Source organism: Xenopus laevis, chromosome 2L, assembly GCF_017654675.1.
Source record: "Xenopus laevis strain J_2021 chromosome 2L, Xenopus_laevis_v10.1, whole genome shotgun sequence".
NCBI lineage: Eukaryota > Metazoa > Chordata > Amphibia > Anura > Pipidae > Xenopus > Xenopus laevis.
This window is the reverse complement of record NC_054373.1, coordinates 131,875,642-131,890,983: the sequence shown is the minus strand read 5'-3', so window position 1 is coordinate 131,890,983 and position 15,342 is coordinate 131,875,642. Positions and strand designations below refer to the sequence as shown.

General features: G+C 37.1%; 1 protein-coding gene across 2 annotated transcripts; it reads right to left on the bottom strand.

The window, feature by feature from the left end:
- Positions 1-893: 893 nt before the first annotated feature.
- kctd12.L (potassium channel tetramerization domain containing 12 L homeolog) lies at positions 894-5,155 on the bottom strand. Of its 2 annotated transcripts, XM_018245250.2 has the most exons (2): positions 5,031-5,155; positions 894-4,947 (listed from the first exon to the last, which is right to left on the bottom strand). In XM_018245250.2, the coding sequence occupies exon 2, from the start codon at positions 4,940-4,942 to the stop codon at positions 3,968-3,970; it is 975 nt and encodes a 324-aa protein (XP_018100739.1). In that variant the 5' UTR covers positions 4,943-4,947; positions 5,031-5,155; the 3' UTR covers positions 894-3,967.
- Between the last annotated feature and the right edge of the window lie 10,187 nt (positions 5,156-15,342).

Sequence of the window (15,342 nt, the reverse complement as noted above, 5' to 3'; positions counted from 1 at the left end):
CTCATGGGGAACAATGATTGCCTGCAGAGAAACTAAGGTTTTGCTTCCCTTTTATCAAGGTCCGAATTTATCTCAATATTGGCTGCTACAAACTCCAATCTAAGCTGCTCGGGTTTTTTACGCTTATTTATTATTACATTTTCGCAAAAATTACCTTCGCGGGAAAAGCTCAGATTTTCACGATTTTTTCGGGAATTTTCCCCGAAAACTCCGAAAGCTCAGAAAGCATTGTGAAAATGCCTGAAACCACCAACACAACCAAACATCAATGGGACTGTTCCCATTGACTTTTATGCAACCTCGACAGGTTTGAGATGCCATGTTTTTATATTCGGGCTTTTTAGCCCTCGGGGTTTAATAAATTCCGAAAAATTCGTGATTTTTTTTAAAAGCCAATTCGATCACAAAAAATCACAAATTTTTCAGATTTCTGGGAATTTCGGGTATTCGGAGCTTGGTAAATAACCCCTTTAGAGTATGCCTTCTAAAAAAAATCATAAAACATGTGAGGTTTGTTTCTTTAGATTTAGTGGAACGTATTTACCTGGCAAATCCTGAACTGCTTGACACTGATTGCTGGGATTACGATGAAATTAAAGATCTGTGCAGTCACAAGAAGGCAGTGATTGCTGATGATCAAACAGACACACAGAAAATGTGCAGTGTACAACAATAACTGTGTGTGTTTATTATTTATTAGCTTTTCTGACTTGACATTGGCAATAAGTATCTCCTTTGCCAATGAAGTATTTCACGCTCGCTGGAGGAGGGCGTTGTTAGATCTTGATAATGTTAGATCTTTGCCTTATTTCCAAGTGCCAAAAGAAAGACATTCACAGTTTCACCTAGCTACTTTTTCATGGATAAAAAGAAGACAGCTGAAAACCACTGTATTTACTAAACATAGACATTTTTTATTAAAATTAGAAACAGGACAGGAAACATATTAGTTGTGGTATTTTTATTATGTTTGTAATTGGAAACATAACAAAGCCACCATGAAAAGCTTAGATTAAGTCTTGTCGATATAATTAAAGAACATCACGGTTGATTGATATGCACAAGAAGAGTTACATAGGATAGCATTCTACCACTGACTGCTTTGGATATGGTACATTAGACCTTATACAGCCAGAAGCTTCTAAAGAACATTATTGATATATTTCAGTGTTTATATTTTGTCCATCATTTTTTTAAGCTATATATTCTAGTCTTCAAAATGCTAAGAATAACTAAACTGGATCCTGTTTGAAGCTTTATATTATATACATGTACACATAGGTCCTTCGTACTTTAAATGTGGGGGGGGGAAGGGTATTTACAGTACAAAGGATGGGTTTAATTCATAACCCCTGGTAATGGCTAGTTCCATTTTCATTCTGGGAGTATTGCAATCAATAGAACTAGATAATTACATTACAAAACAGGGATCTTCAACCTGCAGTTCTCCATCTTCTATTGTACAGCTCCCAGAATTCCCCAACATGTTGAAGGTCCATGTTATAAATAAAAAAAAAACAACAAAAAAAGATTATATAAGCTAGGTTGTCCATTCCAGTGCTGTGCACAGCTGGAGTCCATATTCTAGCAGTGAACAGACTAAGCAAAGTGTTGAATTATACTTGTTAATAACATCCTAGAACAAATGGTAGGAAATGCAGAGACATACAAAACATTAGATTGAAACAGGAAACAATGGGAACAAGCAGCCATGAGTAGGCCTGACAATAATTCAAAGCAAGGGGTCAGCCTAATTTACTAAACCTGGATGATTTCCAAGTCTGCTTGTTTATTTTTTAAAGATACTGTAGCTATAAAGAAATGGTCACAGACTATTATACAGTATATGCTGTATATAGTACAAACATAAACATGTTATGGTTCAGTTTCCATGACTAAGTCACCCTCTTCCAAAAGAAAACATTGCTCAGTGTACAAAGGCTACAAAAACTGGTTACATTTTGTTAATCTGGACTTCATTTGCTTAAGAGGTTTGCGTTTTTTTATTGCTTCGATGAACTGTTGAATATGCTAAAAAGAAGAAACTATACATATTTTTTTGCTGCCTCCAAATCTTGCGAGAAGAAAAGACAGATCAGAACAACAGAAAACAGGGTTATATAGGGTGAAAGACAGACATCTGCAATTCAATGCAGTTAGCTCAACAAAGGATGGACAACAATGTCTGAGGCAAACATATCTGGACAGAGTACTACTTTATTGCAAGAAAAATACTTTAATTATCTCCACGCTATAGCAGTCTTTGGTAAAGCCACAATTGCCTGAATTCTCCTAATCATTAAAAAAACAGACATTTTTAGCACTCTTTAGTTTCCATTTATGTGCCAGGAAATATAGGATACTGGTGAATGATGACAAAGGGTTACCTACAGTAGGCCTGGCTTTAGGCATTGACTTAGAAATACAGTTTGTGTGTTACAGTTGTCATGTGATTATTAGAGATGTTAACTGTGCTGCTCCTGGGCATACAGTCTGCTCGAACAGTAGGTCATTTTAGTTGAGGTCAAATAAATACACATTTAAAGATAATCAATCCTCTGTCACAAGCTATTAATATTTCTCATGTCTTTAATTAATCATGACTGGTCATCTGTTGTTCTGTATGAAAAGAGGATTGTAAATCAGGAGAAGTCACACTCTGGCAATATATTGTGACAGGACAGAAAAAACATTGGCTTCCTGCTGCTACCAGGTTCCCTTAGGAGATTAACCATGGCAAAGCTAATGCAAGAAATTGCCCTTCATTTATCAGAGGGAAATCTAAAATTTTGTATATTTCTCTATATTATCATAGTGGGATTTGTTTCTGTCTATTATTTTTGCAAATGATATTGCTCCTAGCCCCTGATGATGTTCAACACAATCTCCCTTATCCTTTTAAATTATGTTCTAATTACTTTCAGATGAATAAAGCATGAAAAATGCAGTAGAAGAAGAAATATGTTATTATCTATTATTGAAAAGGGAGCCAGCTCTAACCAGCTCCACATTATACACTCGGCATGAAACACATTCAGCCTATTTACAGCACTTCCAATGAACTCTGTGGTGGAACAGTTCTCATCTGTGGCGTTCTAGAAAAATATGCTGAGGTATGAATTCATCAAAATGAACCACAACCAAAATATTTAAAAGAAAGGAAGGACGTGTCCAGCCAAACCCAGTCAGTAAAAGGTCATTCTTCGGGAAGCATAAAAAAAATGTGAATTAAGATTCAGTTTATTTTCTGTCTGTTAAAGTGACCATATGAAATGAAGTTCATTGTGCTAGCTGATTTGCCTTGAATAGAGTACATTTTAGAAATTACAGAGAATAAAAGGAGATAAAAAGAGAACTCGATATGCTCTTTTCCTCCTTATATTCTTATAAGAGAAGAATTTTTACCTACAGTATCTTTTTTGGTTATGCTAAAATCTTCATTGTAAAGTATATATATATATATATTTGAAGGTATATAGCTGTATGAATATATTTTCTGCATATCATTAAAAAAAAAATTTGAAATGCCTTTAAACAGTAAATGAGAGCATCAAGCTTCATATTGTTTTGTACTTCCCTTAACAGAGAAATAAACTGATCACATGGGTTATCTGGCAACCAACGCACAGTCCATTACTAAAAGGAAGTTGGTAAAAGCTGTTTAGTACCAATACACAACATTAATAAAGGGATGTTAAAGTTTTATAACAGAGTGGTATTATACACAGAGTACTAGAAACATACCTAAGCAAGAACTGTTGCAATCTGTTGAATCTGTAGCATTACATGTTCTCTCTGTTCAGAACAAGCATATTTATTTGAATAAAAATGACAATCAAGCAGTTCGCCTTTGCTGTTGTTTAGTCTTTCATCTTTATGAGGAATAATTACCTTCTTTTTGGGATCAGAAGATTAAATAGGCGTGACACTTTCTCTTTCTTTGTATTTCTCAGTCTATGGCAATGTTTTAGTCCCTGCAGAAGACATACTCGGTGTAGCTTGTCCAGACTTTATCCTCACTCTGGTCATTGCTGGCAAAGGCACATGTTCCAGTGGAACTACATGCCACCATGTGGAAGCCAGATTCAGACAACTTGTCGAAGGCTTGTTCCAGGAAGTTGAACTTGAGGTAATACCTGGAAGTGTACCTCTCAGGTGGCCTATCGGGATCTCGGCTTTCATTTAATGTCTCTCCAAAAACTTCCTTGGCCAGGGAAGTTTTGCCACAGACTGTGATGCGAGCCACCCTTCTAAACTTCGCATCAGCTTGGGCCTCCCGTCCTATAGTATAAGACCCTCTATAGCCAACTGTTATGTACCCAGATCGTCTTCCTTCCAAAGACTGAGAAGGTGTGAGACGTGGAACTGAGGCTGGGCTGCAGGATGAGGAGGCATTGAATCGATATGGATCTAATGTTGGGGATGGAACCCCAGCTGCAGGAGATGTTGAGGCTGGGATAATACCTGAGTCTGGGTCAGGATCCTGTATAGCTGCAGGGGTTAGAAGTAAAGGTGGTTCTTCTCCCCCAATAGAGCTCTCTTTACTGACTCGCAAAGGATTCAAACGCTTCACCAGTTCAGGTAGCTGAAAGTGCTCTGCTTCTCTTTGTAAACGACTTCTTTCAGGAAAGTAGTCTGGTAGTACCAGCTGCAGGTCTCGTAGGTAATCCAGCACATAACGAAATAAGAAACCATCCCGGTCTAAGAAAAAACGGCCTTTACTGTCCCGGGCCAGCTCTCCTGGTTTCTGCTGAGAAAACATACGCCACAGGAGGGAATCTGGTACTGATACAAGAGTAGTGTGACGGGTCACATAGACTTGTCCCCCGACATTTAGTTCCACAATCTCTGGGAACAGTGGATCAGAAGTTTTGTTTCCTGTACAACCTCCACCACCACCTCCACCATTAGGTAATCCACGTGCCGTATCAGGTAAAGCCATGAAGACTGGAAGAAGGCAAATATCTGTATGAATATCCCCCTTTTAAAATAAAGAAAATATGAAAGGGGAAAAAAAGCTGTATAAAAACCTGTTCCAGAGAAAGCACCGTTTCAGCTGGGTCTGTGCATGTGCAGCCAAGATACACAGAAGAGCCGACTAGTCTGCTTCCTTCCTCTACTTCTCCTTGTGTTTCTGATTGAGAGAGATGGCAGGGTCTGTGTTTTTATGTGGAAATGTACACTAGAGGCGTGGGAGGGAGGAGGGGAGCGGAGAGAGAAAGCCCAGAGACAGCTGATCACATACACATACAAGAAGGGGATGTGTGCAGTGCTGTATTTGCATGCTTTGCAGCTGTAACCCTGCTGTTACCCAGTCAAATAAAACCTGCACAGCGCTGCAACTTACAGAGCTTCTTCCTTGGTATAAACAGTTATTATTTCTAGGCATAAAAAGTAACATTAGTATTCATTCATTCAAGTACTCAGCAGCTTCCTCTCGTCTACCTTAATGCACAGCCATATAAATCTTTGCTGGGAATCATAATTATAACATATGAGACATTCATGGAATAAGAGCACAGTCCAAGTCTCCAGAGAACTCTATTATACATCTAATGCCTTCCTTTGTATGACATGGACAGAAAATACACTTTATAGGGCACTTCAAAACAAAATGACAAACATGTTAAATAGCAGCAGCGAAAAGAGGATTAGAAATGGAGTTTTGAAAAACAGACACATTATATAAATCAGCTAATGAGAAATAAAACCTTCTGATAACTGATAACAGCTGAACCTCAAACCTCATTCAGCTATTTATGAAGTCAGCAGAAAGTAAATCCTGCAAGGCTTGTGACTGCATTCTTATCAACGGAATAATAATAGGAATAGGAATAATAATAGGGTTTATGCAGTGTGGCTAAATGGTATAAATTGTCCATATTAGTCTGAGAACACATTCTTGTATGTATGAAAGTTTGTGTATGTAAATACAGAAACAGAGAGTGATAGGTTAAAATGGTAACCCGGAATTATTAACATCTGGCAGAAAAGTCACCGAAAACTAGATATTTTGTATATTTATTTAGTATTTATAATAATAAAGTTCTCCACTTGTATGTACTTATAAAGTACAGAAAACTTTCAGGTATTTTGATATGTGAGCTCAGATTTTCCTAAATGTGCCTGCCAGTATCATTTGGAATATAACATCAATAAATTACACCACTCTAAACCCAGCATAATTTATTGAAATCAATGGGAAACATGAAATAAATATATGAGAAAACTAATTTGTTTCAGGGTAAAATACAATTAAAGTTTTTGTACAGTTTCTTTGTTAACATGATGTTATTATACTTATCCTTTATTTACATAGCAGCAACATACAGTATTCCACAGTGCTTTATAGAGATTACACAGCATTCCTGACCCACTGGAGTTCCCTGTCACTTACTCACCCATACACTATGGTCAATGTTAGAGTATCCAGAAGAAACCCACACACGCACATGGGGAGAACTTACATATCCCTAGCAGATATAGTTATATTAATCAAATACTAAAATATAAAAAATTCTCAAATCTTTGTTCACATTTATAGCATTTAAGGGTATGTTTATCAGTAAATGCTGACTTTCGCCCCTATTAAGCCTATAGAAGTAAATTCGAGCTGTGAAATTGCCCTCTCGCTAACTGTGGTGGCAAAGTTCCAGTGTTCCCTGGTAGGAATCAAATGTAGAAGCTGCAAGGCAGCAATGCTAACCACTGATATTACTTAATATTAAACATTTCAAAACACTTGTTTAACTGCTTCTTTCTAAGTGAAACCCTCAAACTGATGCCTTAATTTATATTTAGAATTATGTGTGTAGAATTATTTCCCCTTTTAACAGAAAATAAGAGTGTGATGCTCCTACATTCTTACTGATACCCAGAAACACTGTGTGAAAACATGTCACACAGCATCATTTTTATAACAACCTAAGTTTTGTGTAATTTATGTGCCTCTGCTATAAATCATAAACAAAAAACTGTCTAATCCCAAGAGAATATACACACACACACATATATATATATATATATATATATATATATATATATATATATATATATATATATATATATAATCTACAGTTTGGTAATTTTCCTATGGGACCAAACTGTACATTATATCCTTATAATACACAAAAGCTATGAATATCTTGTAAATTATATCCTTATAAACGGTGAGTTCTGATGTCATTTCTGGCCTTCGGCCTCGTGTTTTTAGATGGTCATGAAACTCCTCGGTAACTTATAATATCCTTATGATTTACAAGAGGGGGTACTTTATTCACTATATAATCTACAAGTGAACATTTTCCTCATTGATAGAACTGGAAATGATACCCATATAAATGCCGTCTTCTGATGCCAGAACGTGCTGTTTATATGCAAGTGACGCGCTACTACACATACCCAATAAAAAACTGCCTAACACACTCAGAAAACAAATAAAATAAAATGTCAACTTTCAAAATAGCCGCTCATAGACTTACTAATTATGCACATCCAATTCGCTGCATTCGCAAAAATTCAAATCCAAAAGAATTGGCACCGCTCTACGTACCGAAGTTCTGACCTCTATGCTACAATCTTCCCAACAAACTGCACATGTGTAGAATTACTGATGCGCATGCGTATTTACGCAAATAATTCATGGGAAATGCAGTTTTTTTTCAATAAAACTACTCACAGTACGAAAGCGGGAAAATTTATACCAACACCACTACACTCGCTGACAGGACCTGTATTCAAGCACAAGTAAAGCAAAAAACACAGACAAAAGACAGTTTAACCCTTAGTATGTTATTAAATGTACTTTTCTTAACAATTTTTCAATTGGTCTTCATTTTTTATAGTTTACAAATTATTTGCCTTTTTCCAGATTTTAAATAACAGTGGGAAGTGGGGGAGGTCACTCACCACAACAACCAAAATTCATTGCTTTTTAAGAATACAAATTTATAGTTATTGCTACTTGGCTACACTACCTGGTTACCAATGTAAATTAGACCTTAGCAACCAGATAACTGCTGAAATCCCAAACAGGAGAGCTGCAAAACAAAAAGCTTAATTCAAAAACTAAAAAAAGACCATCTGCAAATTGTCTCAGAAAACTGCTGTCTACATCATACTTAAAGTCCAGCAAGCTTTAGTATTCTTCAACATTGGAATACATTTTGCTCTTCGAACACAAGAACAATATGACCTATAATGGGGTAACAAACTAAGACAAAAACCTGGAAAGAATCCGAAAAATATTCGACCAATAAAACCATGAATGTAAAGCACATCACACAGCCCTCAAAGAGATCCAATAGTTGCATATAAAAAATACAGAGATAACCGCCCAGAAGCCTAGCACCAAACTTTACTTTCAAGCCAAACTACCCACTGTGGTTTAGAAACATGAAATTAGGCAAACACAAAATCAGAACAATGATGTCATCAAGGAAACTAAACAAATCTTTAACTGGATCCATAAAAATGACAAACCATTCTACTAGAAAAACCACTATCCAGAAGCTAGTAGATAGGAATGTACCTCCAACAGAAATAGTTCAAATATCTGGACATAAAAGTTTAAGCAGCATCAATAACTACTCATCACTAAATTTCAAAAATACTACAAAAAAACAAATGAAACAACCATAAACGCTATTATTCCACAGGAAACAGAAAATGAACAACCATCCACATCATCAGCAATAAACAAACAACCAGTACTAACTACCAATATCTCGCTCCAACAACAAGACACAGGAAATACTAAAAATACACTAGAATCCCTTTTTGGGCCAAATTGTGTATTCAACAATTCAAACAATTCACATAAACAACAATTCACCACAAGGAATTCAATAAAAACCAAGAAAAATTATATACACCTCAGAATCTACTTAAACATAACTTTTCAAAGCCTATTAGATTTCAAACTTTCTTCAAATTGATGTGTTACAAAAGATTACAAATGTATTAATAAAAACATAAAACAACCAAATGTATTATACAAACTAACAAAACATACAAATAATATGTTTGAACATTACTGTTACTTCCAATGCAAAGACCTCTCCAATAACTTAATAAAAGATTTGAAACAAAATATAATAGCTTGTCTTCATTATTCTAAATAAAGTTGTCATATTTGCATACTTGTAGTTTATAATTGATAATGTACCCTCTGCTGTGATTTATAAAGACATTAGAAGTCACCTCGGAGTTCCATGACCTCTATAAAAGCACTCGGCCTACGGCCTCGTGATTTTATATGGTCATGGAACTCCTCTGTGTCTTTTTAAATTACGGTAGTGGGTACATTATCCACTATATAAACGGTGTTCATAAGTCAGTACGCATCATTTATAAGCTAGAGAGACTACAGGGAGAAAATGTAATCAGCAAGGGGGGACAAAAGCAAAACCTGCCTTAAAAGTGTATTTTTTTAGTAGATACAGCCAAGCCAAAACACTGCATATACATATAGCAAAGGAGGAAAGGATGTGAGAGTACCTGTGGTCTAGCGGTGGTGAAGCAGGGACGTCCCCTGCATTTTTCTTCTCTGCAAGCAGAATAGTAATGGAGCCCACGCATTAACCTCTTCTGGGATTGACGCAGCACTCCATCTGACGTCATTGCGCATTGGCGCAAAAATTCAAATATGTAAAGGGACCACAGTCGGTAACACATCGGTCCAACATAGGTCTATTTTCAATAGTTCCTGGGTGCAATTACCAGTGTTTCTGAGCATCTTTCTTGATGCTGCCTGACCCTGACCTTGTCTAGTTTGCTGCCTGTCCTGACCTTTGCCTGTGTACTGACTTCTTTCTCGGATCCTGTTTTGATACTGCAATATTGTGGTATTGACCCGGCTTGTGACTTCGAAGACTTGTCTCCTGATCGTATACTGCTCTGCCTGATTTGTATCGATTTGACCTGTCCCTTGACCATGCTTCTTGTTCTTTGTTCTTGTTGCAAACGTATGGTTTCCTTGCCTGCTCAGAACTCTCTCCTTGGTCCTCTCACATTAAGACCTGGCGGCATCCAAGTAGTGGAGGACTCCGCCTGAAGCAAAAGGCAGCTGGTATAGGCTGAAGAGTGAGCCGTGACCTGGACCTTGGCATTAGTTCTCGGTTTGGTATTATGTATGTAACACTGGACACAAAAACTATTGATTATACAGCATAATGTACCCCCTACTTAAATTTATATAGCTATAAGTAGTCACCTTGGAGTTATGTGACCTGTATAAAAGCACTCGACCTGCAGCCTCGTGCTTTTATATGGTAATTCCTCAGTGACTAATTGTATCTTTATAAATTACAGTAGGGGGTACATTATCCACTATATATAACCACTTGCAAGGTAATCAGATTACAGAAGGTAATACACAAAGTAAAGGTCTTTGTTATTTCTTTGCATGGTTTTTGAATTATTCACTTTCTCAGTCTGTTTCCAGCCTGCAACTGGAAGCAATACATGGTTGTGGGATCACTAACATAGCAACCATAAAACAATCCTGACCATTAGCCTTCAATGTTATTGTTATTCTTGTTGTTAATGCTTATCTGGATAACATTATGCAAAAAAAAATTCCATGCAGGAAGCTGCCACTTTGTAGAGCAATGTGTGTTTGGAAAACAGAGCAGCACATTGGAAATTGAGGTTCAATATTGATAAGTTCAAAGCTATGCACTTTTCTAGAAATAACATAAATGTGAGTTATACACTACATGGCAGTTTCTTGGGGGTTTCCTTATTTGAGAGGGATCTAGCCTTTTTTGGATAACAAGCTTTGTAAAGTTAGGCAAGCTATTCAGTAGCTTCTTGGGCAAATAAAGTAATGTCTTGCATACAAATGGCAATAATGTGAGAGATTAAAACATAATTTTGCCTCTTTACAGATATCTGGTAAGGCCTCATCTGGAGAAACCAGCACAGTTTTGGGCTCCAGTGTTAAAGAGCGATATTAATGAACTGGAAGAGAGTGCAGAGGAGTGCAACTAAACTAGCAAAAGGTATGGAGGATTTAAACCATGAGGAAAGACTTTTAAGGTTGGGATTGTTCTCTCTGGCAAAAAAAAAAACTTGGGGGGACATGATTACTTTTCACAAGTGCATTGGATGACATAGACAGATAAAGGGGGGATCTTTTTTTCCACTGAAATGATCAATGCACCAGAGGCCACCCCTTTAGACTAGGGGAACTGAACGTTAATATGAAGCAACATGGGTGGTACTTCACAGTTAGGGCAGTGAGTTTATGAGATGAAATCCTTATCCACAGAAAACATTACTCACCACATGTGTAATGTGGTCCAGGTGCATCAGCACCAGACTCTCAGCAAAGGGAGAGGAAACTAAAAAAAAAGGGAAGGCACTCACGAAAACCACATAGATCACTAAAAAGTATATTAAAAACAAAATCTATACCAATACAACCTCTCAACCACATACGCATTTTGTGTTCCAAGAGCACTTAGTCACATTGCTCTTGTCATGGGCATAGAGCATAAAAGCCCTCAAATTTAAATTTGAGAGCAAAAGAATAATGTGAAGATGCATTATTATTTAAATAAATGATAAGTTATAGCAAAAATTAGTTAACAGAAAAACAACTTTGACAAGTGGAATGCCAATGAAAAATTAAAACACAGTCATTATTATACAGTCACTGATTTGGAGACTGTAGCAAGTCGAGCACTCACATAAATTTGTTTAGATTTTATATTTATGCAATCTGAAATACGTGGCATTTTTCTGAAAGTTGTGTAATGTTTTGAGAACTTTGCCACTGCACCAAGCTAGTATTGGTTACCCGCTGCAGTGTGTGGGTTTCATTCCCAGAACCTGTTACAATGAATTGAGCCCCTTGGGATATCTTGGAGAAACTCTTATACACACATAGATTGGGTGACAGGTTCTTCGTTAGGTTGAAACATTATTAGTCCCCAGCAACATCAGGACACATTAGCAGTTATCATTTCATGGTAGCTGCAGCATCTTAGGTACTATAATCTTACACAACTAGAAATGTACTATTCAAGTGAACCAAATGAATATTGTAAGTCCAATATCAATTTTACTACTAGTATACACTTGGTAGCAGAACTAGACCAAGTAGCAATGATGCCCATGGCAAAATACTAAGTTTGGTGCCCCCCCACTCTGTCAACACACTGTATCACCAAACACCTCATCCCAGCTCACCACTTGGCCAACATGACTCCCTCTAAATTCCTTCCACCGATTGCTCCATCTAGAATTGTGGGCTCCCAATTGCACTTGAGACACAAACCTTGTCCTCCTACCCCCAGTCCTGCTTGATAATTCCCACTGCGCTTGCTAGAATCACTTCTCAGTGAAGCTTAGGCTGTTTTTTTGTTTAATTCTCCTATAGCATCTCACACATATACAGTAGGTTCAGTTACGGAGGGTGATGTAGGAACAGGGCTCCTTTGCACCCTGTACCTATTGGAGTATATCTGAATGACATCGGGTTGGCTAGGGGGCAGTAGGAGTGTGGCCAGATCTGTGGTCAGAGGAGCTGACACCGGAATAGGGCACAGAATTATGCCTGTTTTTTGCACTTTCCACCCTGCTTCCACGGGAGGTCCTGTGAGTGCCTGTGAGACACAGGCTAGGGACAACCAAGGGCATTTCCTGGTCCCTCCTGTATGCTGCCTCAATTTTAGCCTCTTACAGGCTCAAATCTTTGTGCACCATACCAGATTTTTAAAATTTGGCAAATGTGACAGTTGCAAATGCAAAGGTGTGTTGACAAACTGCATTGTGGTCAAAGAACATGCCATTTTGCACCTGTTGTCTTGGAGTTTCTCCTTGCACCTTTTAAGTTCTCAGGAATAAAAACTTAAAGGAGACCTTATAAAATAAAATAATGTTATCTGTTTTATAAAACTATTTACAATAATGATAATGTAATTCACAAATGAGGCAGCTATAGTATATAACACAAGTTCATACACTATCAAACAGTACCACGATCATGAAAAAAAAAACACTAACGTGCCCAACTGTCATTATTGCCATGTTTTGACATGCTTATCTTCATCTCAGTGGTAGAGTGTAAACATTGACAAACTGATAGCGGTAACAAAGGACAGCAAGTTGGTTCATTTGGTGTGGTGCAAAACATTCAAATACTGAATGAAAACAATATTGTTATGCGCAACCTGTAATGTTGTTCATTTGTGAAGAGCAAGTCTAAACAGACTGGCAGCAAAATGTGAATAGAGACTATAGATGAGCATGTTGGGCATAATACATTGTAAATTCCACCCAACAGCTGTCACTGAAGGGTTAAGCAGGCATCATTAAGCAAGCTGCATAAAAGAGGAAGCTTTATCATCTGTCTTAATGTCCTCACAGCACAAATCTAGCAATAGCCAGAATGCCAACTTATAGCAATTTGAGGAAGGAAGAACAGCTATGAGTCCATCTGCAGGTGTGAAATTAAGGGGGTTATTTATCAAAGGTCAAATGTTAGAGTTTTTTATACCTCGTATAAACTCACAACTCGAATGGTGTCCTATTCAAGATAAAACTTGAATGGAAAAAAATGTAATTCTGCATGTTCAAGTTGTGAAACATAAAAACTGGAATTAATTGAGTCTTCCCCTGAAAAAACTCAAATTGTTCGAATTATTGTGGCTTAAAGGTTGACAATGACAACTGCACAGCTTCTATCCCAGTCCATTATCCCCCAAAGTCCACAACTTGTACATCATTGGACTAATGGTTGTGAGGGGAACTTGTATGTTGCTGTTACTCTGTTGTATTTCTTTGGTTGCCGTTTGTATTATAGTTGGGACCCTCAGATTTGGGTTAAATTACTCAGGCAGTAAGCAGGCCCACAATTTATTAAAGAGATTACATTGCCCTTTAGCTCTATTAATACCCCAGGTATCACTACCTTTCCTAAATGACTTCTCCTTGGCAAATAAGCAGTAGTTACCACAGAGCAGGCACACACAAAATATTATTAAGTAAGAGTCTAGCCCTGACTGCTAACAATGCTTCTTCAGAATCTGGGACCACTTAGCTCTTTGGCATATTCCACACATAAACCAGGTTATTCCAACAAACAAAGGTTGCCACTATTCAAATGAAAGAAAGAACATTTGTAAAAGTCTTTGCCTATTGTACCAGTAGCCTGGAACCCCATAGAGCTAAACTGGACTGGCCCAAAGGGAAATTGGTCGTTATTACTATAGCAGCCTCTCTTTTGTATCAGTAGTTTACAACTACTTACAACTACTCAGCATTCACACTGCACAGCAGCCAACCCGTTAAATTATAAACACTAAAGTTAATGGACTGAATAGTTCCACATTTGATGAATTGTTTTATCACTATTTTTCTAGTTTTATGTCAGTGAAATTTAGTAGGCACGTTACAGAAGAACAACTTAATAAGAATGATATTTTATGAGCAATATTCCGAGTGAGTACTTGATTAAGCTGCAGGAGTCAGAAAATAACCAGCAGAATAAGAACCATTCTAGCATATAAGAAGACAATGAGAATGTGATTACTTCCCTATTTCCCTTCCCTAAGATGAAATATCAAATGAAAGCACAGATTAGTGCTGAAAGATGGCAGCTAGAGGCCTTCGGGCGGGCATTCCTTATACAAAATATTATTGATACTATCCCACCTCACTATACATGAAAGAGTTTTACTAACACAAATATGCACAAAAAGTTGCATACATTTAAGTGCTATTTCCAAAGGAACTTGGCTCAATATACACTCCTGTCTACTTGCACATTACACAAAAATCCTAAATAAGGTGTAAAAAAATGCAGGACAGATGCAACTGAGCCATTGCATTGATGAGACATTACTTCCAAGGCTCCCACTGCTTGCTGGGGTTATACATGTACCTAATGAATATTACACCTTTTTGCCAATTGGTATTCCAGAAATGAAGCAATTCTCACCCTTATTGACACAACCATCCTCACTGATAGCTTGCATGCAAGTTTACTTATACTGTAATTCTGCAAAATAATGTGTGTTATGAGTGAAAACATACCAATCTATTTTTGTTTTTGAATATTATGCATGACACTTGCATTAGTACTCATCTCATAGCTCCTGCCCCTTATTGGAAAAGAAATAACATGATGGGGACAGTGGTGTTTCATTACTTAAAGGAACAGTTCAATGTAAAAATAAAAACAGGGTAAATAGATTAAGGCTATGCAAAATAAAATAAAAAAAATTCTAATATAGTTAGTTAGCCAAAAATATAATGTATAATGGCTGGAATGAGTGTCTGTCTAATATAACAGAACAGAACACAACTTCCTGCTATTCAACTCTCTAACTCTGA